Genomic DNA, 23,032 nt, shown 5'->3' on the forward strand with positions numbered 1-23,032 from the left:
CTAAACTGAACATGGCAAAGAGTGAGTTGTTTGTAGTCCAGGCGAGGGGCGAGGGTCGGCTGAGGGGGCTGCCGTTTAGGTTAGTAGGGGACAGTTTCAGATACTTAGGGATACAGGTGGCGCGGGACTGGGGTCGGTTGCACAAGTTGAACTTATCCCGGTTGGTGGAGCAAATGAGGGTCGAGTTCTGGAGGTGGGATGCGCTCCCACTGACACTAGCGGGGAGAGTGCAGACGGTTAAAATGACGATCCTGCCGAGATTCTTGTTCGTATTCCAGTGTCTCCCCATTTTCATTCAGCGGTCCTTTTTTAAGAAGGTCAATAAAATGATTATGGGATTTGTGTGGGCGGGAAAGTCCCCGCGGGTGAAGAGGGTGATGCGCGAGAGGAACCGAGGGGAAGGGGGGATGGCGCTGCCAAACTTTAGTAATTACTACTGGGCGGCCAACATAGCTATGATAAGGAAGTGGATGGTGAGTGCGGGGTCGGTTTGGGGGCGGATGGAGGCCGCTTCGTGCAGGGGCACCAGTTTGGCAGCCCTGGTTACGGCGTCCCTGCCGCTCCCGCCGGCACGGTATTCCCCCAGCCCTATAGTGGTGGCGACTTTGCAGATCTGGGGCCAATGGAGGAAGTGAGAGCATCGGTTTGGTCCCCAATTTGCGACAATCACCGGTTTGCCCCGGGGAATATGGACGGTGGGTTCCGAATATGGCGGCAGGCTGGGATTGAGAGGATGGGGAATCTGTTCTTAGAAGGGAGCTTTCCGAGCATGAGGGTGCTGGAGGAGAAATTTGGGCTGGCGAGAGGGAATGATTTCAGGTACTTGCAGGTGGGGGACTTTCTACGCAGACAGATTCCATCCTTCCCTCGTCTGCCACTTAGGGGGATCCAAGACAGGGTAGTGTCCAGTGGATGGGTGGGGGAGGGGAGGGTCTTGGATATATCTAAAGAATTTATGGGGGCAGAGGAGGCGCTGACCAAGGAGCTGAAGCTTAAGTGGGAAGAGGAACTCGGAGGTGAGATAGAAGAGGGTTTATGGGCAGAGGCGTTGAGTAGGGTAAACTCGACCGCAACATGCGCTAGGCTCAGCCTGATCCAATTCAAGGTCGTCCACCTGGCCCACATGAGTAAATTCTTTGGACTGCAGGACAGGTGCGCCAGAGGTGCGGGAAGACCAGCGAACCATGTCCACATGCTCTGGGCAAAACTCAGGGGGTACTGGCAGGGATTCGCGGACGTTATGTCTCGGGTACTGAAAACAAGCGTGGTGATGAGTCCAGAGGTGGCAATTTTTGGGGTTTCGGAGGACCCGGGAGTCCAGGAGGAGAAAGAGGCCGACGTTCTGCCCTTTGCTTCCCTGGTAGCCCGGTGACGAACACTGCTGGCATGGAGGGATTCAAAGCCCCCGAAGTCGGAGGCCTGGCTATCGGACATGGCAAGCTTCCTCGGTCTGGAGAAAATCAAGTTAGCCCCGAGAGGGTCACTGTCAGGGTTCGCCGGAGGTGGCAACCATTTATTGACTTCTTCGCGGAAAATTAAGAGTCAGCTGGGGGGTGGGGGAGGTGGCGGCGGGGGTTAGGGCAAAGTAGACTAGAGGGTTAATTAGGCGGGTCCTTGTGGGATGGGAGCTGGTTTTTGTACTGTGTTGATTGTTCTTTCACACTTCTGTACTGTTGCTGTTTACTATGCCAAAATGCTTCAATAAAATAGTTTATTAAAAAAAAAAAAAATCGATTGGACGATTCCTCCCTGGTTTGCATATCTTTTCTCGCAGTACACCAAATTGAAAATATGTATCACTATGAACCAGTGTTCAAAGTTACCCTTCTGGGTTTTGGGATACCCTTGCATTGAACATCAGTGGGATTCTCAACAAAAGATACTGGGACCAGAAAGTCTGGAACCTCTCATCTTGATATCCAAGAGCTCATTCGGTGATTACTACACAACTAAATTTTTTAACCTTAAAAGACATAACTGCTCTTTAGCAGAACAATCTACTGCATTTTAGATAGTAAAAGTTTCCTGTCTTTAAACAGTGTACTTCATAAAATAATGTATTCACTGATTTATAATGAGTGATACAAGTCATTTGCTAGATTTCAAAAACTGCCTAGCTACAATTAAATTATTATTGTTACTCCAATAACGCCAGAGACATTGAGTCGAGAATATATGCTACTGAAAATTAGAGGCAAAAGGATAAACATTTTCATTTCTCCAAAAGCTTGATTTGAATATCATTTTGGAAATTGCTAATAAATAGGTGGATAGTGGAAGCTATGTATAAACAATAGGATGATTCAGACATTATGATTGTCCTCACAGTTCCACAAGGATAAGTGAAGGCATATAGTCACAGAAAATGAACATTGCTTTGGTGTGCTTTGGTGATGAAGTACTGCATTGCACTGTTCAAGAGTGATACTTACAACTAACCTTTTAGCTGGATAATATGGTACAGCCAAAATAACTTAACGCATGTCTTAAGTATTTGGTGTTCAGAATAGCTGATAGTACAGAATTCTTGGAAAGAGTCCACTAATGTAACAAGTCGAAATAGATGTACAAGCCACCATTGGTCACTAATTGTTTATTTCTAATATAAATGCAGAATTAACCAAGTTCCAAGCAATCACTATGCCAGGGAGAGTATTCGATGGGAAGTAGAAGTCATGTAGAATATAGAAATGACATTAATAACACTGAAGTCATTTATGGGGATAAAGAAATACACCACAATGCTATTCAGATCATAAATAACTTTTGTTTGGCATGGACCAGTTTGGGCTGAAAGACCAGTCTCCGTGCCGTAGATTCTGTGAGACTACCCAACACCTCTTACAGATCTTGAAAAGATCAATGTTAAATACAAAGTTGGACACAGGGGATGTAGAGAAATGAAACTGAGCAATAGAGAGCCAGATAGAGCTAAAGCAACAATGCAATAACCTGAAATATGACGACGGAATCGTGAAATGCGATTGGGCGTATAATCGGTTTTTATGCCGAAATTGTGGCGGCTGCCAGTTTCACGCCAAATCACAATTTTCTGGTGCCTCGACAGTGGCGTCAATGCGTTCCAGAACGCACGTACAGTAAACGATGTTGGCATATCATTAGCGGGCCTGAACTGGTATTCTCTGCGGCCTCCGTGATCCTCCCGATGAGAGGTTCACTTGTGCTTTTAAAAATTGCGAAACAGGCGCCGTGGTGCTGAGGAAGAGAGAGGGGGTACGGAAAGTGCCCAACATCGCCATAGTTTGCTGACAGTTGTGCCGCTGGCCAGGGGCTTTCGGTCAGAGCCAGGGGGAGTAGCAGGGGGTGACCAGGAGGTGGGCTGCAGGGCCGGGGTGGATGGGCATGGAGCACCTTTGCCACAGCCTGCAAGGCGACCATGCAGCTGCGCATGTCGCTCACTGCCTGCCCCCCTCCGGTACCCTGTGACCCCAGCCGGCCTTATCAGTAGGATGGGCGCGCTCCATCTTGTTGACAGGACTGCGTGTTTGTGGGGAATGTGATGTGTATTTGCGGCTGCAGCTTCTCAGCCTCCTGAGTGTCATATGCAAATCCCGCACCGTTTCTCATTGGAAGCAATTGCATTCCACGTGGCACTGGTGCTAGCCCCTGCACAGTCACTGAATCGGTCCAGGTGCAGCATCAGTTTTTCTGTCGTGGAAGTCCACGAATCCTGCCCCATCGTCAACACTTAACCTCAGGAACGTAGAATCCCATTGATTATTTTAGTCCTTGATTCAGCCCATCAATTTGACAAAGATACTACTATTGAAATAAAAATTACATTTATTTATAACATATTTTAGATTGCTTTGGCATCAGTTAATTGTAAATTAGTTGCCCAGGCACAGTGGCTTACTCTGGGTAATGCATCACTATTCTACTCACAAAATACTGAAAAGTACACCATTGCAATAGGAAGTAAATTTACAAATAACTGATGCGAAAGCCACGAAAAAGACAACTTAATTTTAGATCATGGTAACACTGAAGATGCATCTTTTACACACAATCCGACCGCAGGCATATGTAAAATTTGCAACTTGAGGTCAGACTCCAGACGGAAGCACAGACTAAGTAGGGGAAATTAAGGAACATGAATTAACCAAACTTATAAGCTTGTTCAGTGATTTTCTAGGACAGAGCTTCTTCTCCATTTACAATGCCACATGTAATGAAAAGTGAGGATGGAAAATGTCAAGACAAATTGAGGAATTTATGAGAAATTTAATTCTTTTTTGGTAGGTACTGGATATTGAATGATATAATCATATTCTCCAGTTATATTTGTATGATTTTCTGCTCATTATTTATTCCTCAGATTTTGTGGTTCAGTGATAAACGCTAGTGGTGACTTCCGGTGATGGGGATGTGCTGATAAGTCGAACATCAGGCATCTCTCCTCCTGCGAATTTGAAAAACATGCACTTTCTACCCGAAAAACTGCTGCACACTGAGCAAATCATCCCTATAACATGAGCAGAACAATGAAAGAGAGAAGGATGCCAAATAAGAGCCAGCCCAGGGGTCGGGCGTAGACCAGGAGTGGGAAGAGCCTGGACAAGCTGCAGACGGGTGTGCCGACCGGCACATGAGGCGACAAAACCCGGACTTCGCCGGAGCAAGAGGGTCCGACCAGCCGCACAGGAAGCCCTCCCATACCAGGGCATGGTTGGAGAATGTTGCTCGAGAGAGAGGGAATATAGAGACAAGACAAAGTCGGACATCCAGGCTGTGGTGAAGGGCGCGGTGGCCGAAGCTCTGGCGCACATGTGGTTGGCCCTGGACAGAGGCGAAAAGCGACTGGAGGTCCAGCAGGCGACAATCAAAGACCTGGAAAAAGCCGCAACGGACCAGAACTACCAGATCATCGCCCTGGAAAAGGAGGTGGCGAGGCTGTCTGCGACACAAGTCAACTTGAAAGGAAAGATTGAAGACGCAGAGAAACGGTCGAGGTGGCAGAACTTGCAAATCGTGGGCCTACCGGAGGGGATCGAAGGTAGGGACCCCACAAAATACGTGGCCCAAATGCTGGGTAACCTGGTGGAACCACACCGATCGCTCCAACCAAAGTTCAAAGCCGGGGACCAGCCGAGGGCGATAATTGCGAAAATGGACCGGGAGAGAATCCTGCGCTGGGCCAGGCAGTCCAAAAACTGCAGCTGGGATGGACACAAGATCCGGATGTACCAGGTCATTGGGGCTGACCTGGTCAAGCGCCAGGCCGAATTCAACAAAGCGAACGCCGCGATGTACAAGAACGGTGTACGGTTCAGAATGCTGTACCCATGAGCTCTGGGTCACATACCAAAGCAGAGCACTTTCTCACAGTCCCTGCAGACGGGGACAAGTTCGTCGCAGAGCACAGGCTGGAAAAGCGGCAGCAGGGGCAGTGATGAGCAGCTCACAGAACCTGACTCTAACAACACAAGGTGACATCTGGGGCGTGTCCACCAGGAAAATATTTGTGATCCCGCAGGAGCGTGGGGACCAGGAACGTCCAGGAACGTTGAGGGACTTTCCGGCCCAGTGAAAAGATCCAGAGTCTTCACCCACCTGAGAAATATGAAAGCTCACATAGTCTTCCTCCAAGAGACGCACCCGAGAGAGAAGGACCGACTGAGGGTAAGAAGGGCCGAGTGGGTCAGACTTACCATGCCTGCTACGGGACGAGGGGCAGGGGGGCAGCCATTTTGCTAAATAAGAGGACGAAGTTCACGGCGACAAAGACGGTTACGGACGTATAGGGATGGTACGTCATGGTCAGCGGTGTCCTAGATGGGGCACCGGTAGTCCTGGTGAACGCGTCACTCCCAGCTGAGACGACACGGAATTTATAAAGAAGACCATAGCTGAAATCCCAAAATAACTCTGGTCTATTTATGGAGCAGATGGGGGCGGTGGACCCATGGCGATTCACCCACCCAGGGGAGAAGGAGTTCTCCTTCTTCTCCCATGTACATAATTACTATTCTCGGATCGACATCTTTGTAGTGGGAGAATCGGTGCTTCCAGGGCTGGTGAGGGTGGAGTATTCCGGGATCATAATCTCTGACCATGCTCCACACTATATGGATGTGAGATTGGAGACGGGCCGTGCCCAACACCCCCCATGGAGGTTGGACATGGCCCCGCTGGCTGATAAGGCTTTTTGTGAGAATATATCACAGGCCATAGACTAGTATATTAGTAATAAGCAGAATGGAGAGGTCTCACCTTCCACGTTCTGGGAGGTGCTGAAGGCTGTGACCGGGGGAGAAATTATCGCTTTTAAAGCACCAAGAGACAAGGAAGAGAGTGGCTAGGCAACAGCTGGTTGACTCCATACTGGAGGTGGACCGGTGATACTCCGAGGCCCCGACCGTACAGCTCCTGGAAGAGAGGAAAAAGCTCCACGTGGACTTTGATCTGCTCTCCACAAGGAAAGCAGTGCACCAACTCCACCAGGCACAAGGGGCCCTATACAGACACGGAGGCAAGGCCAGCCGCCTGCTGGCTCACCAGCTGAGAAAGCAGGCAGCCATGAGGGAGATTGCCCAAATTAGGGATAGCAGAGGCAAATTAGTAGTGGAACCGGACAAGGTTATCAAAGCCTTCGCGACCTTCAACCAGGGGCTGTACACCTCCGGGCCCCCACCAAGGGACTCGGGGATGAAGCAGTTCCTTGATGGACTGGACATGCTGGACGTGGGGGACGACAGGGAACGGGGGCTGGAAGCACTGCTAGAACTGGGAGAGATCATGGGAGAGTATTAGCTCCATGCAGCCTGGGAAGGCGCCAGGATCGGACGATCGCCCGGCTAACTTCTACAAATGATTTGTGACTGCACTGGCCCCGCACCTGCGGGAGATGTTCAGACTCGCTGGTGAGGGGCACACTGTCTCCTACGGTGGCACAAGCCTCAATCTCGCTGATACCGAAGAAAGACCAAAACCCAACAGAATGCGGATCCTACAGACCCATCCAGCCACTAAACGTAGACCCCAAAATACTGGCCAAATTCCTAGCCCAAAGGCGGGATGACTATGTGCCAGAGGTGGTTGCAGAGGACCAGACAGGCTATGTCAAAGGTAGACAGCCAACTTCAAACATCAGGCGCCTGCTGAACGTGATCATGACCCCATCCGGGGAAGAGAACACCCAAGGTAGTCGTCTCCCTGGACGCAGAAAATCCCTTCGACAGAGTCGAATGGAAGTGCCTCAAGAAGTACTGGAGCAGTTCGGGCTTGGGACAAGATTCGCCTGGGTGAAACTCCTCTATAACACCCCCACGGCGAGCGGGAGGACAAACACCACCAGCTCTAAGTACTTCCAGCTGCACAGGGGCACAAGACAGGGATGCCCGCTATCCCCGCTGCTATTCGCCTTAGCAATCGAGCCATTAGCGATCGTGCTCAGGGCGGCAAAGAATTTGAAAGTGATCCAGAGAGGAGGCGAGTCTCGGTCTATGCAGATGACCTGCTCCTCTACATTTCGGACCTGCAGAGCAGTATGGAAGGAACCATGGCGGTCTTGAAAGAGTTTGGAGCCTTCTCAGGCTACAAACTCAAGTTGAGCAAAAGCGAGATCTTCCCGCTGAGCCTGCAAGGGGGAGGGGCAGATCTGGAGGACCTGCTGTTTAAATATTCCCGACACAAATTTCGCTACCTGGGGGATCGAAATCGGCCACGACTGGACAGGGACCCACAAATTGAACCCGACCAGCCTGACGGAGGAAGGACCTGCAGAGATGGAACACTCTCCCACTCTCCCTGGCAGGGAGTGTGCAGACAATCAAAATGAAAGTACTGCCCAGGTACCTCTTCTTGTTTAGATCCATCCCGATCTACATCCCCAAGGCCTTTTTCAACTCATTGAACAAACTGATTATGGCGTTCATGATGGGGGGAGGCGGAGAGAGAGAGAGAGAGCGAGAGCGAGAGCGAGAATGCAAGGATCCCAAAAAAAGCACTGCAGAGAACGAGATCCATGGGGGCCGAGTCCTCCCAGTCTTCCAGTACTACCACTGGGCAGCGACTGCAGAGAGAGTAAAGGGGCGGATAAAGGAGACAGAAGCAGAATGGGTGATTATGGAGGAGGACCCCTGCAGGGGATCTCCCTCCGGGCCCGAGCCACGGCGGCTCTCCCATCCCCACCCAAGAAATATTCAACGAGCCCAGTGGTGGTGGCAACACTCCAGTTGTGGAATCAACTGCGACAGCATTTTGGGTTAACCGAAATGTCCAACAAAGCCCCCATGTGCAATAACCACAGATGCGCAGCTAAAAGTGGTACATAGAGTCCACTTAACCAAAATCCGAATGAACAGGCTCTTCCCGGAAGTGGAGGACAGATACGAAGGGTGCCAAGGAGGCCCGGCCAATCACGCCCACATGTTCTGGTCTTGCCCCAGACTTGCTGGGTTCTGGACAGCCTTCCTTGAGGCAATGTCCAAAGTGGTGGGGATGAGGGTGGAGCCAAGCCCGAGAAAGGCAGTCTTCGGGGTATCAGAACAGCCAGATCTCTTCATGGGGAGAAGGGCCGACGCCTTTGCCTCCCCGATCGCGGTCAGCACCACCACCCAACGCTGCTGACTGGCTGACTGTCCGACCTGTCAGAATTTCTCCAAATGGAGAAAATCAAATTCGCCATCCGAGGGTCCGAAAAAGATTTTCACAAAACATGGGAGCCATTCACTCGGTTGTTCCAAGACATATTTGTAGCCAACAACTAGGAACCCGAAGATAAGGAGAGGTTGCCGAGACACAGAAAGGAAGGAAGTGGGGGGGGGGGGGTCAGGGAAACAAGGGGCTCAACCAAGCCCAACAGAGGAACCAGGAGACACAGGGTGTGTGTGTGTGTGGGGTTGGGGGGAGAAAGAGAGAGAGAGAGAGAGAGAAGGGGTAACAATAACTGGAAGAAGAGGGAAGAAAAGGGAAACCAGTGGAGAGCGAAATGCAGTGGACCACAATTACTACAGCAAACACTGCAAGGCAGGGACAAAAGAAAAGGGAAACTGTGATATATCTATGTCAATAGTTAAAACCGATCTTGATGTAAATAATTCTAGTATTGCTCCTTATATACTCTCTTACGTTACTCGCACTGTTTGTTCATGTTTGTTTTGTATACCATAACCCCAATAAAAAAAACTTTTTAAAATAAATAAATAAACACTCGTGGTGGTTTGGTTTATCAACAACCTGTATTCATATAGAACCCTTAACATCACAAAATATCCCAAAGTGCCTTAATTTTGGATCAATCTCAAGGAGGAATGGAAGGCAGATTAGTGGTGCAGGCAGAAGGTGTTTTAAAACAAGGAGGAAGATATTTTGATGGTGGGGTGTGGGGGAAATAAGACCATAAGATATAGGAGCAGAATTCGGCCCATCGAGTCTGCCCCGCCATTCAATCATGGCTGATATTTTTCTCATCCCCATTCCACTGCCTTCTGCCCGTAACCCCTGATCCCTTTATTAATCAAGAACCTATCTATCTCGGTCTTAAAGACACTCAAGTGATTTAATGCATGGGTTTAGGAAGAGAGCTTGAGAGCATGGGGGTTGAGAAGGGGAGATGGCAAAGAACTGCTCCTAACGATAAAGGAAAGTGGAGGATGCTTAGTAAAACAGCTTTGGAAGAATGTAACAAAAGTATGAACATGGAACTGGAGGAGTGTGGGTGTAAGAAACAAGACCTTGGAGTATATAAGTAAATGCCTGGGGAATGCTGAACCAAACAGATTAACTTTGAGGTGGCAGAAATGGACAATAGTTTGGCAGTCACAATGTTCTTACTTTTATACTTTGGACAAATTACATTTTGAAGCAGATTTGAAGCCACACATGCAGCTCATCACTGTGGACGCACTAATTCTAAAATTCTAAGTGCAATTAACTTTCATTCAAAATTCACAAGATTTATGTCTGGACAATGCTCAACATTCTGGGGAGAAATTAACCAATTTATTTGATGTAGAGAAGTACTGGCAGTCATCATAACACAACTCAAAGCGGATTAGCAATCCTTACCTGAATCTGGCAGTGAATTGAGATCTGCACACAGTACAAGAGGAATGACATTAAGGTCTCCTGTGACCGCACCAGGTCTAAGTGTACGAGAAGCCTTTTCAATTATGTTCTTCACCTCAGATAGGAACATCATAGTTTGTATCAGTTTCACATCAGAATATTCAGGATCCCAATGCATATGTGCATTTGCAATAAGAACAAGCTGCTTTTCCATACCATGAAATGACTTGCCAGCTAAGATTGGAAAAAAATGCCAAATGTCAGAATATTTTTAGTATTCAAATAAAATCTTGTTCAAGATAAGTAAAATCAGTAAGCTGATCGCCTTAAAATTGTTCTCAAATGAACATATCTAGAAGTTTAAAAAATTTAAAACTTGTATAACATTACTTTGGCATATTTTTGTCTAACTTTGTTCGCTTTACCCCAATGTCTGCACTTATAAAAGTACCTGCTCACGTAAGCTGCATATATCTTAGTTTTGTTGCCCCGTTGCTTGGTCTGTACTTTAAAAAAAAAAAAATTATTTCATGGAATGTGGACGTCATTGGCTAGGTCACCATTTGTTGCCCAATCCTATTTCCCCTTCAGAGGGTGGTGGTGAATCACCTTCCTGAACTGCTGCAGTCCAAATTCTGTAGGTACAGCAACAGTGCTGCTCGGAAGGCTCAAGAAACTCCTGTGCTCCAACTGACTGTATATATGTGTACATCTCAAATGGTTGTCATAATATACACCAGTATATCATGGTGCAGACACACTGATTGTCACACAGTGGGACCAATCAACACACACAACACTGCAGACAATCAACAGTTAGAGCACACACACTATAAAGACAGGGGGCATCAGAGTTCCTGCTCATTCGAGTTGCAGCTAGCTAGGAGGACAGAGCTCACAGCCTGTAACACAGACATTCACCATGTGCGGAGTGCATCGACTGGTTAGGACAAGGCAAAGGTCTTTAGTTAAAGCTAGTATCGTGTTAACCCACAGTCAAGAGTATGTTAAACAGTTAATGATTCAATAAAATAGTGTTGCACTATTTCAAGTGTTGGTGACCTGTATGTGTTCCTCGGATCCAGAACACCCAACACATCATGATACCAGGAGTTGAGGGATATTAGCACTTCTTAGACCTACCTGCAAGTGATCTGCCTTCCGCCAGCATTCCGTCATCCTGCAACATGGACAACATCAGCCCGCCGCCGCCGCTCCGCATCGCCGGCAACCTCGGGGCTAACTGGAAGATAGTCAAACAGCGCTTCCAGCTCTTCCTTGAGGCCACAGACAGGGAGGACACCTCAGATACCAGGAAGAGTGCTCTCCTCCTCTCTACGGCCAGAGACCATGCCATCCACATTTTCAATTCTCTCACTTTTGCGGGTGATGAAAATAAAAAAGTTCAAGACGGTCCTCCTCAAGTTTGACACTGCAGCGTAGAGGTGAATGAAAGTTTCGAGCGCTACGTGTTCCAACAGCGTTTGCAGGGTAACGATGAACCTTTCCAATCCTTTCTCAGGCACCTCCGCATCCTTGCGCAGTCTTGCAGCTACGAGCCCACCTCCGACTCCATGATACGCGACCAGATTGTTTTTGGTGTTCAGTCGGACCCCCTACGACAGCAGCTCCTCAAAGTGAAGCAGGTCACCCTAGCTACCGCCATTGAGACCTGTGTCTTACACGAAAATGCCGCGAGTCGGTATTCCCACATCAAAGCGGCTGAAACGGCGCGGGAAGGTCCCCACAAGGCGGAACGGGTCCAAGTGATTGAGCAACTCCAGGGCCTCAGCCTGGATGAGGGCGTCCATTTTGCGCGCTTTTCGCGGACTCCCGCGCTGGTGCGCACCAAACAAGGGGACAGCGACGCCGAAGAACGTAATGCGCAGGCGCGCACCATGCACGACCGCACCGTGCATGCGCGGTGGCGCAGCCAATGTGCTGACGTTACGACGTGTGGCAACTGTGGCTCCGCCCATTTAAAACGGCAATGCCCTGCCAGATCTCGACAATGCCTACGATGTGGCAGACTTAGCCACTATGCTGCTTTCTGCCGAGCAGCTCAGCCTGCCAATTCATATCGCTTCAGCCAGCCTTGCAGGAATGTCCGGGCAATTCAACCCACGGTCACCGAGTCCGATGCGGACCTCCCACACAGCAGTGACACTAAGGACCCGAAGGCACCTTTTCGAGTCGGTGCTGTGACAAAAATCAGGCTGTCCCCGAAGCAAAGACACCAGCCGCTGTCAGTATACAGTATCGATCGAGACGATGAATGGTGTGCCACCCTGACGGTCAACCGGTCCCAAATACGATTCCACCTGGACACTGGTGCCTCCGCCAATCTCATGGCATGGTCTGACTTCCAAAGCCTTCGTGTCAAACCAGCCACCCTTCCATCAGCCTGCCAGCTATTGGATTATAATGGCAATGTCATTCCTGCAGGCGGCTCGTGCCAACTTGAAGTGACGCACAGGTCACGCAAAGCCATCCTTCCTTTTGAAATCGTGGGCTCCTCGAAAGACTCCCTGCTTGGCGCGAAGGCATGCAAGCTGTTGAACCTAGTTCAGAGAGTTCACTCTCTCTCTCCTTATGACACGTCTGCCTTTCAGGACACTGACTTCAGGGCGCAACTCGACGCCATCATCAACCAGCACGACGTCTTAGAGGGCATGGGCACGCTCCCTTATACCTACAAGATCTTATTGAAACAGAACGCCACGCCTCTGATGCACGCACCTCGCAGGGGCCCAGCACCCCTTAAGGACCGCCTCAAGCAGTAGCTGCAGGACCTCCAGGACCAAGGAGTGATCTCCAGAGTCATGGAACCAACCGAGTGGGTCTGTTCCATGGTATGTGTAAAAAAGCCGTCCGGCGAGTTGGGAATTTGCATTGATCCCAAGGATCTGAATCTCAATATCATGAGGGCGCATTATCAAATTCCCAAGTGCGAAGAGATCACATGTGAGATGGCTCGCGCCAAACTCGACGCCTCAAAAGGATTCTGGCAAATCCAGCTCGACAAATCCAGCAGGAAACGGTGTACATTCAATACCCCCTTTGGCAGATATTGTTACAACAGGATGCCGTTTGGGATCATATCTGCTTCAGAAGTGTTACATAGGATCATGGAACAAATGATGGAAGGCATTGAAGGTGTTCGCATCTATGTCAACGACATAGTCATTTGGTCCACCACCATCTGCAGGAGGTCAGTCGCCTCCAGCATATGTTCAAGCGCATACATGAGCATGGCCTCCGCGTCAACAGGGCCAAATGCTCTTTTGGTCAGACAGAACTTAAGTTCCTGGGGGACCACATCTCCCAGTTGGGTGTGCGGCCGGATGCGGACAAGGTGGCTGCTATCACAGCCATGAAAACGCCAGAGGACAAAAAGGCGGTCCTCCGATTTCTGGGTATGGTCAACTTTTTAGGGAAGTTCATCCCTAATCTCGCTTCTCATACCACGGCTCTCAGGAACCTGGTCAGGAAGACGACAGACTGCCAATGGCTCCCTGCCCACGAGCGCGAATGGAGAGAACTCAAAACCAAACTCACCACGGCCCCGGTCTTAGCTTTCTTTGATCCAGCAAAAGAGACCAAAATTTCGACCGATGCCAGCCTATCAGGCATTGAGGCAGTGCTCCTGCAACGCGATGAGGTCTCATCATGGGCCCCCGTTGCATATGCGTCACGCGCCATGACCCCCATGGAACAGCGCTACGCGCAGATAGAAAAGGAGTGCCTGGGCCTTCTGACCGGTGTGGTTAAGTTTCACGACTATGTGCGCGGACTTCCTCAATTCACCGTCGAGACCGACCATCGGCCGCTGGTCAATATAATACAGAAAGACTTGAATGACATGACGCCTTGCCTCCAGCGTATTCTTCTCAAGCTCCGGCGATACGACTTCCAGCTGGTATACACCCCAAGCAAAGACCTCATCATTGCCGACGCTCTCTCCAGGGCAGTCAACACTCCATGTGACCCAGCGGGATTCGTCTGCCAGGTTGACGCTCATGTAGTCTTCGTGGCCTCCAATCTACCTGCCATGGATGAACGCCTCGACCAAATTCGCCGCGAGACGGCGGCTGACCCTTTGCTACAGCATGTCATGCGCCACCTAACAGACGGGTGGCTCAAGGGCCAATGCCCTCAGTTCTATAATGTCAGAGATGATCTGGCGGTAGTGGACGGGGTACTCCTGAAATTGGACTGCATTGTCATCCTGCATAGCATGCGCCAGCTCATCCTGGAACATCTACACGAGGGCCATCTTGGCGAGGAAAAGTGCCGCCGACAGGCCCGAGAGGCAGTGTATTGGCCCGGCATCAATGACGACATAGCCAACAGTGCTCAACTGCCCCACTTGTCAGCGCTTCCAGCCGGCCCAACCACGTGAGACCCTGCAGCCCCATGAGTTGGTCACGTCAGCTTGGACCAAGGTGGGCATCGACCTGCTCCACGCGCTGGGCAGAGACTATGTCCTGATTGTGGACTACTTATCAAATTACCCGGAGGTGATACGGTTGCATGACATCACATCATCTGCAGTCATCCGTGCCTGTAAGGTCACCTTTGCTCGACATGGCATCCCACTCACGGAGATGTCGAACAATGGCCCCTACTTCGCAAGCCAGGAATGGTCCAACTTTGCCAGGCGGTACAATTTTGCACGTGACATCCAGTCCCCTGTACCTCAATCAAATGGCAAAGCGGAGAAGGGGGTCCATATAGTCAAACGGCTCCTCTGCAAGGCTGCCGATGCTGTGTCCGATTTCTACCTCGCCTTGCTGGCCTATCGCTCCGCCCCACTGTCCGCTGGCCTGTCGCCAGCCCAGCTGCTCTTGGGTCGCACCCAGAGGACGACGGTGCCATCCATTCATGTACCAGACCTCGACCACGTTCTGGTCCTTCGACGGATGCAGCTGTCTCGTGCACAGGCGGCTCATGACTCCCGTGCAGCTGATCTCCCTGCTCTGGCTCCAGATGATAACGTCCGCATCCATCTTCCGGATGGTGGCTGGTCTGCAACCGCTGTGGTCCTTCGGCAGGTGGCCCCCCGCTCGTTCCTGGTTCGTCTACCGGTTGGCTCCATTCTGCGCCGCAATCGACGTGGCCTTTGTCTCGTTCTGCGCTCGCTACGTGATCCTCCACGGTCTCCTCGCCCTATTGCTGACCCTGCCATGGACTCTGCAGAGATTCCGGTCACTCTGCATCCTCCTCACTCTGACGCAGTCCAGCCCGCTCCTCAGCCGGCGGCTCCTGACCCACCCTTGAGGCGGTCAACCAGAATTCATCGCCCACCTCAGAGACTTAATTTGTGAACTTTCTGATTTGTTCTGTTCTTCCGTTTAATCGTTTACGTGGTTTGTATATAGTGCTCATCTTGTTATTCTTGTGACATACTGTACAATCACCAGTTAGAGCAGCACTATAAAGACAGGGGGCATCAGAGTTCCCGCTCATTCGAGTTGCAGCTAGCTAGGACAGAGCTCACAGCCTGTAACACAGACATTCACCATGTGCTGAGTGCATCGACTGGTTAGGACAAGGCAAAGGTCTTTATTTAAAGCTGGTATCTTGTTAACCCACAGTCAGAGTATGTTAAACAGTTAATGATTCAATAAAATAGTGTTGCACTATTTCAAGTGTTGGTGACCTGTAATGTGTTCCACAGATCCAGAACACCCAACACATCAGTTATTTAGTTAATATTTTCTATATAAAAGCAAATTACTGCAGATGCTGGAATCTGAAACAAAGACAGAAAATGCTGGACAATGCCAGCATCGGTGGGAGAGAATGGAGCTAACTTTGCGAGTTTGGATGACTTTGCCAAAACTAGAGAGAAGTGGAAATAATATGAGATTTATACTGTTTTGTGTGTGTGTGTGTGTGTGTGTGTGTGTGTGTGTGTGTGTGTGTGTGTGTGTGTGGGGGGGGGGGGGGGGTGATGGGATGTGGATAGAGGGTCAACGATAGGTGGAAATTGACAAAGATGTCGTGGACGAAAAGGACAAAGGATGTACACTGTGATCTAGACTAAGCAGGGTGATAGTGGCTGAACTTGTCTCTCACTGAACAAGTTCACCTTTAACTTGTCTCACTTCCTCCAAACTAAAGGTGTGGCTATGGGTACCCATATCGGTCCCAGTTTCTTCATGGGGTACGTGGAAAATTTGCTGTTTCAGTCCTACTCTGACCCCATCCCACAATTCTTGTACACTGACGACTGTTTCAGTGCTGCTTCATGTTCCCATCTAGCCTGGAATTTTTAAAATCAATTTTTCTTCCATTTCCACCCCTCCATCACCTTCACATGGTCCATCTCTGACACTTCCTTTCTCTTCCTTGACCGCTCCATCTCCATTTTTGGGGAAAGACGGTCCACTACTATCCAATGCAAGCCCACTGACTCCCACAGCTGCCTCGGCTGGAGCTCTTTACACCCCAGAGCCTGAAATTATTTCATCCCATTCTCCCAGTTCCTTTGCCTCTGTCGCATCTGTTCAGATGATGCCACTTTACAAAACAGTGCTGATGACATGTTTTCATTCTTCCCTAATCATGGCTTCCCACCCACTGTGGTTGACAGGCTCTCAATAGTGTCCAACCGATCTCCTGCACTATCCTTCAATCTCAGCCCTTCCATTCCCTCCCAGAATCAGAATAATTCCACATTCAAAGGATCATTCTCCACTAGTTCCGCCAACTCCAGCATGATACCACCACCAAACACATCTTCCCCTCATTCTTCACGTCAACATTCCACAGGGACCATTCCCTCAGAGATGCCCGAGTCCACTACTCCATCACCCCAACACCTTACTCTTCCTAATGCACCTTCCCATGCAATCACAGAAGGTGGAAAACCTGCTCCTACCTCCTCCCTGCACACCATCAATGGGCCTAAACATTATTTTCAGGTCACATTGCACTTTACGTGCACCTCCTTCAATCTGGTCTATTGCAGCTGCTCCCAATGGGGTAAACTCTACACTGGAGAGTAAACGCAGACTGGGTGACCGCTGTCCAGAACACCTTCAGTACGTCTGCAAGGAGGATCCAGACATTCCTGTCACTTGCCATTTCAACTAACCGTCTTGCTCTCATGTCCACATGTCCGTCCTTGGCCTGCTGCAATGTTCCAGTGAAGCTCAACACAAAACTGGAGAAACAGCAAGTCTTCTTCCAATGGCTTCCACATTCCATGAAATAATTTATTTATTTATTTTTATAAAGTATAGCCGTCTAGACTATCTGGAGATCAACAATTTCAGACTGTGAACTTGCTCGCCCACCTTCACCCCTTTTTATTTCTATCAATTTATTTTCATTCCATTGATCTGTTTTTCCATTACCATTGTGTCCCACCCCCACCCGGGTCAGGTTTCCTGTTCCAAGTTGTCCTTTTGACACACTGCTTACTTTTGTTCTGCCTTAACACATTCTGATCTCTTATTATCATGATCACCAACATTTACATTCTTTGTCTTTTTGTCCATCTCCACCCATCGCTGACCCTCTATCCAGCCCCACTGCGCCAGCCCTGCCCCAATCCCACAATAGTATAAATCGCATCTTATTTCCAGTTCTCTCTAGCTTTAACAAAGAGTCACCCAGACTCAAAAGGTTAGCTCCTTTCTCTCTCCACAGATGCTGTTAGACCTGCTGAGATTGCCCAGCATTTTCTGTTTTTATTTTCAATAATACTTTGATTTTAGAGGCTAAAATGTACTGTTGCAGCTGTACAAAACTCTGGTGCGGCCGCATTTGGAGTATTGCGTGCAATTCTGGTCGACGCATTGTAGGAAGGATGTGAAAGCATTTGAAAGGGTGCAGAGGAGATTTACTAGAACGTTGCCTGGTATGGAGGGAAGATCTTATGAGGGAAGGCTGAGGGACTTGAGGCTGTTTTTGTTAGAGAGAAGAAGGTTAAGAGGTGACTTAATTGAGGCATACAAGATGTTCAGAGGATTAGATAGGGTGGACAGTGAGAGCCTTTTTCCTCGGATGCTGATGTCTAGCACGAGGGGACATAGCTTTAAATTGAGGGGAGATAGATATAGGACAGATGTCAGAGGTAGGTTCTTTACTCAGAGAGTAGTAAGGGCGTGGAATGCCCTGCCTGCAACAGTAGTGGACTCGCCAACACTAAGGGCATTCAAATGGTCATTGGATAGACATATGGACGATAAGGGAATAGTGTAGATGGGCTTTAGAGTGGTTTCACAGGTCGGCGCAACATCGAGGGCCGAAGGGCCTGCACTTCCCTGTAATGTTCTATGTACTTTAATGAGACTGAAAAGCATTTACTTACCAAAGTCAAAATGTTGCTTACACTCTAACCCTGCTTCACCTGAAGACCACACTTAATCTTGATTCTCCGTTAACATCATAAAAGTTGCTTTATTCCCCCCCCCGATAAAAAAACATTAATATTTAAAATGTAATATTTAAATTTGGTGCAACATAGTGGGCCGAAGGGCCTGTACTGCGCTGTATCGTTCTATGTTCTAAAAGTATCAAATTTCAATTTGAACGGAAACTCTGCAGCTTTCCCATTCAGCTTAATGGTTTTATACCTGTTTCAAAATAGATTCTGCGCTTCAACACATATTAGTGCAGGGAGTTTAATTCTTATCATGCTAAACTCGTGTTCATACCAAGCACCCCTGGGTTAGCTATACCACAATGCAGAGTAGAGCTCTCTCCATATTGGCCAATGTAATCAGCACAGGTAATATGACATTAAGAGATAGGTGCTTCCAAAGGCCAGGGGCTCAAATAAGGCTCTTACTTGGCTGTATTCCTAATACTTTATTGCAGTGTTAATGTAAGCCTACTTGTGACAATAATAAAGATGATTATTATTCTCATATTAGCTGGATCTCTATCTGCAATGCGGTGGAACCAAGGATCCAGAGTCATACAAAGTACTGCTTAGAAGCCCGAATGCCTGCAACGACATTGCAACTTCGTGAACAACAATCACATTTTCCTTCACCTGGCTTCCCCTGCAGGATCTCCATTTCCATCGTCAAATATGACTAACTACTTGCACATTAGAAGAGGACTTGAAATGTTTCTTCAACATAACGCTTACGGTCTCGTATCTAATCGTTCTCACTCATTTTGGAACTATCAGGGCTTTTTTTGCATTGGGACCTCATATTCTTTTATAAAAATAAATTTAGAGTACCCAATTATTTTATTTTTTTTCCAATTAAGGTACAATTTAGCAAGGCCAATCCACCTAACCTGCACATCTTTGGGTTGTGGGGGTGAAACCCACGCAGACATGAGGAGAATGTGCAAACTCCACACGGACAGTGACCCAGAGCCGGGATTCGAACCCGGGTCCTCAGCGCCGCAGTCCCTCTGCTATCCACTGTGCCACATGCTGCCCGGGACCTCATATTCTGAAACTTGTACCTCCAAAACTAGCAGCTCCTCAGCTGATGCCTTACTTCAATGCTTCAGTATGTTGGAATTGGCAGCACAATATCAATCACACTCAAACACTTATGTTGATTATGCTTCCAGAGCCAGAATTGGCAAAACTAGAGTGCAGATGAAGCCAATGATTGTCTAGGCATCACTCAGAATGACATTCACTCAGAGTTAAAACCCCAAAGTTAGGTCACTTGCCTACAATTACTGCCGTCAAAACTTGTGGTTCTTCAAAACTTACTTGTTGGCCAAGTTAGTCATCACTAATTGCATCTTTTTCCTCTTGGCGCTATATTTTTTGATAATCCCTCTGAAATTGCCTTGGGACATTTTCCATACATTCACAGAATGATACAGGGCATGGCCATTTAGTGCACTGTACATTTAAAAAAGCTGTACAATTAGTCCCACTCTTGCCCCATTCATCCACACATATTTTCCCTTCAAATATTCATCCAATTCCCCTTTGAGATAAAAATTTTTTAAAAAAATATATATTTTTATTCTCCTCCTTTTTCACATTTTCTCCCAAATTTACACCCACCAACAGTAAACAATAATCCGTAACAAATATGTCAATCCCCATGTCAATAACAACGATCCCATCCCCCCCACCAAACCCCAAACATTAGCCCGCATGTTCACACAAACAAATGACAAAAAGGAATTACGGATCACCCATAGTCGCCATTAACACACACAGCTCCCCTCCCCCCAACCCTCCCACCCACACGCCCCAACTAATGTTCAATGTTATCCAGTTCTCGAAAGCACATAATGAATAATGCCCATGAATTGTAGAACCCCTCCATCCTTCCCCTCAGTTCAAACTTAACCTTCTCAAGAGTCAAGAATTCCAACAGGTCGCCCCCGCCACGCCAGGGCACAGGGTGGAGAGACTGCTCTCCAACCCATCAGGATCTGCCTACGGGCGATCAACGAGGCGAAGGCTACAACATCTGCCTCTGCACCCGTTTTCAACCCTGGTTGGTCCGACACCCCGAATGTGGCCTCCGGGGGCCCGGGTCCAGTTTCACGTGCACCACTTTAGAAATTACCCTAAAAACCTCCTTCCCGTAATCCTCTAGCTTTGGACAGGACCAAAACATGAACGTGATTAGTGGAACCCCCCGCAATGTTCACACACATCTTCTACTCCTTCAAGAATCGGCTCATCCTCGCCCTCGTGAGGTGTGCTGCGTATACCACCTTCAGCTGTATCAGCCCCAACCTCGCGCATGAGGTGGAGGCATTCACGCTCCAGAGCAACTCACACCAGAACCCCATCTCCATATCCTCTCCCAACTCTTTCTCCCACTTTGTGTTGATCCCTTCCACTGGTGCCTTCTCCTCTTCCAAAATAGCTCCGTAAACCGCTGACACTACTCCCTTCTCCAGTCCCCCGTCGTCAGCACCTCCTCCAGCAATGTGGAGAACGGCTCCACCGGGAAGCTCAGTATCTCCTTTCTGGCAAAATCTCGAACCTGCAAGTATCTAAACATTTCCCCCTGCTCCAGCCCATACTTCGCTTCCAGCTCCTTCAATCCTGCAAACCGACCCCTAAGAAACAAATCTTTTGGTGTCTTAATCCCCTTCTCCTCCCATTTCCGAACATTTCCATCCCACCTCCCTGGCTCAAATCTGTGGTTCTCCCGAATCGGCATTTCCCTTGACCCTGCCCCCAACCTGAAGTGTTGGCGAAACTGCCTCCAAATTCTCAATGAAGCTATTATTACCGGACTCCGAGTATTTCCCCGGGGCTATCGGGAGCGGCGCTGTTGCTAGTGCTTTCAATCCCGACCCCCTGCACAAACTCTCCTCCATTCTGACCCACTAGGAATCAACCCCTCTGACCCAGCTCCGCACCTTCTCCACATTCGCCGCCCAGTAGTAATACATCAGGTTTGGAAAACCCAAACCCCCTGCCTGTCTTCCCCTCTGTAGCAGCACCTTTCAAACTCTGGCATGAAATTTAATTTAATTTGCAACCACCACTATTTCTTTTTTTTTCTTCTTTTTAAAATAAATTTAGAGTACCCAATTATTTTTTCCAATTAAGGGGCAATTTAGTGTGGCCAATCCACCTATTCTGCACATCTTTGGGTTGTGGGGGCGAAACCCACGCAGACACGGGGAGAATGTGCAAACTCCACACGGACAGTGACCCAGGGCCGGGATTCGAACCTGGGTCCTCAGCGCCGTAGGCAACAATGCTAACCACTGTGCCACCGTGCTGCCTTACCACCACGATTTCAGGCTGCACATAATGCATGCATAATTTATTTCCTTCATTGCCCATCTGCTGCTATAAATCTCTGCTCTCTGGTCACCGACAGGTCAGCCACACAAAACAGTTTCTCCTTATTTACTCTTATCAAAACCTATCGTGATTTGGAATACAACTGTCAAATCTTTCCTTAACCTTCCCTGCTCGGATAATGCCAGTTTCTTTGATATCTCCTCATAACTAAGCCCCTCACATCATTCTGGTAAATCTTTCGTCTCCTCCCCTATAATTTTGGTAAATCTTTCTGCCCCTCCCTTAGAACTTGACAGTCTTCCTAAAGAGTGGAATCAAGAATTGACCACAATACTCCAGTTGGGGTCTAATATTTATAAAAGGTTTTGCATGATTTCCTTGCCTCAATCTATGAAGCCAAGAATCCAGTATGCCTTTTTAACAGCATTCTCAACTTCTCCTGCCACTTTTAAAGATGTGTACTTACACCCCAGGTCTTTCTGTCCTGCACTTCCTTTAAAATTGAATGATGCCGTTCATTTTGCCTCTTCTCATTCTTCCTGCCAAAATGAACCATTTTGATTCAAAATGATTCACTGTTAAAAGGTGTTATATAAATAAATATTATTTAATTCACCAATTACCTCCAATACACTGGCCAAGCAAAATTAATAAAACCTAGACCCAAATCATATAACTGTCAAAATATGGACAAAAAAAAATCCAGCACCTCAGCTGGACAACAAGAAATACCAGATATCTTTGACGAAAGAGTGAGAACTGAGCCAAGACTTAAGGGTTAAAGTACAGCAAAGTAAAGACAGTGTGGAGGGAGACAAAGAACTCAACATTTTAAAGCACCAACTTCTTAAAATAGGGTAGTAGCCTAGTACTATTTTCTTTTTACACTCTTATGGAGGAGAATTTAATTTATTTATGTTGAACAAATTAGGAAGAACTCAGCAATATTTCACAATAATTATTAATAGCATTGTGCTGCATTCAAGCTTTACAGAGATAGACTTACGGGATAGTTCAAAAGAATCCTTCTGCAACTCCAACAGCACAGCAACTCCAATGTTGTCTTTTGTCATAACTCTGTTCAACATAGCTTCTGAGCCATCTGAGTTTGCCATGGCCAACTGGTTGAATTCAACAGTATGGTTCTGAATCAGACAAAATCTACAATAGAAACATTATGAACAGTAACTGTAAAAGTTTCCATTAACGTTCGTTAGAATTCCTCAATTCAGTTAGACTTATCAAGTACAGATCAGAAAAATATGGTAATTACTGGATGTCTTT

The 23,032-nt window shown here is 48.1% G+C and overlaps 1 protein-coding gene across 5 annotated transcripts in view; it reads right to left on the reverse strand.

The window, feature by feature from the left end:
- The window catches only part of LOC140426958 (CCR4-NOT transcription complex subunit 6), a 164,570-nt gene that overhangs the window by 22,809 nt on the left and 118,729 nt on the right, over window positions 1-23,032 (reverse strand). For all 5 annotated transcript variants that reach the window (XM_072512270.1, XM_072512272.1, XM_072512273.1 and 2 more), the window contains exons 9-10: window positions 22,755-22,909; window positions 10,033-10,266 (exon numbers count right to left, since the gene is read on the reverse strand). In XM_072512270.1, the coding sequence (XP_072368371.1) occupies window positions 10,033-10,266; window positions 22,755-22,909 (389 nt within the window). The remainder of the gene's footprint in view (window positions 1-10,032; window positions 10,267-22,754; window positions 22,910-23,032) is intronic.

The sequence above is a fragment of the Scyliorhinus torazame genome, chromosome 7 (genome assembly GCF_047496885.1).
Source record: "Scyliorhinus torazame isolate Kashiwa2021f chromosome 7, sScyTor2.1, whole genome shotgun sequence".
Taxonomy (NCBI): domain Eukaryota; kingdom Metazoa; phylum Chordata; class Chondrichthyes; order Carcharhiniformes; family Scyliorhinidae; genus Scyliorhinus; species Scyliorhinus torazame.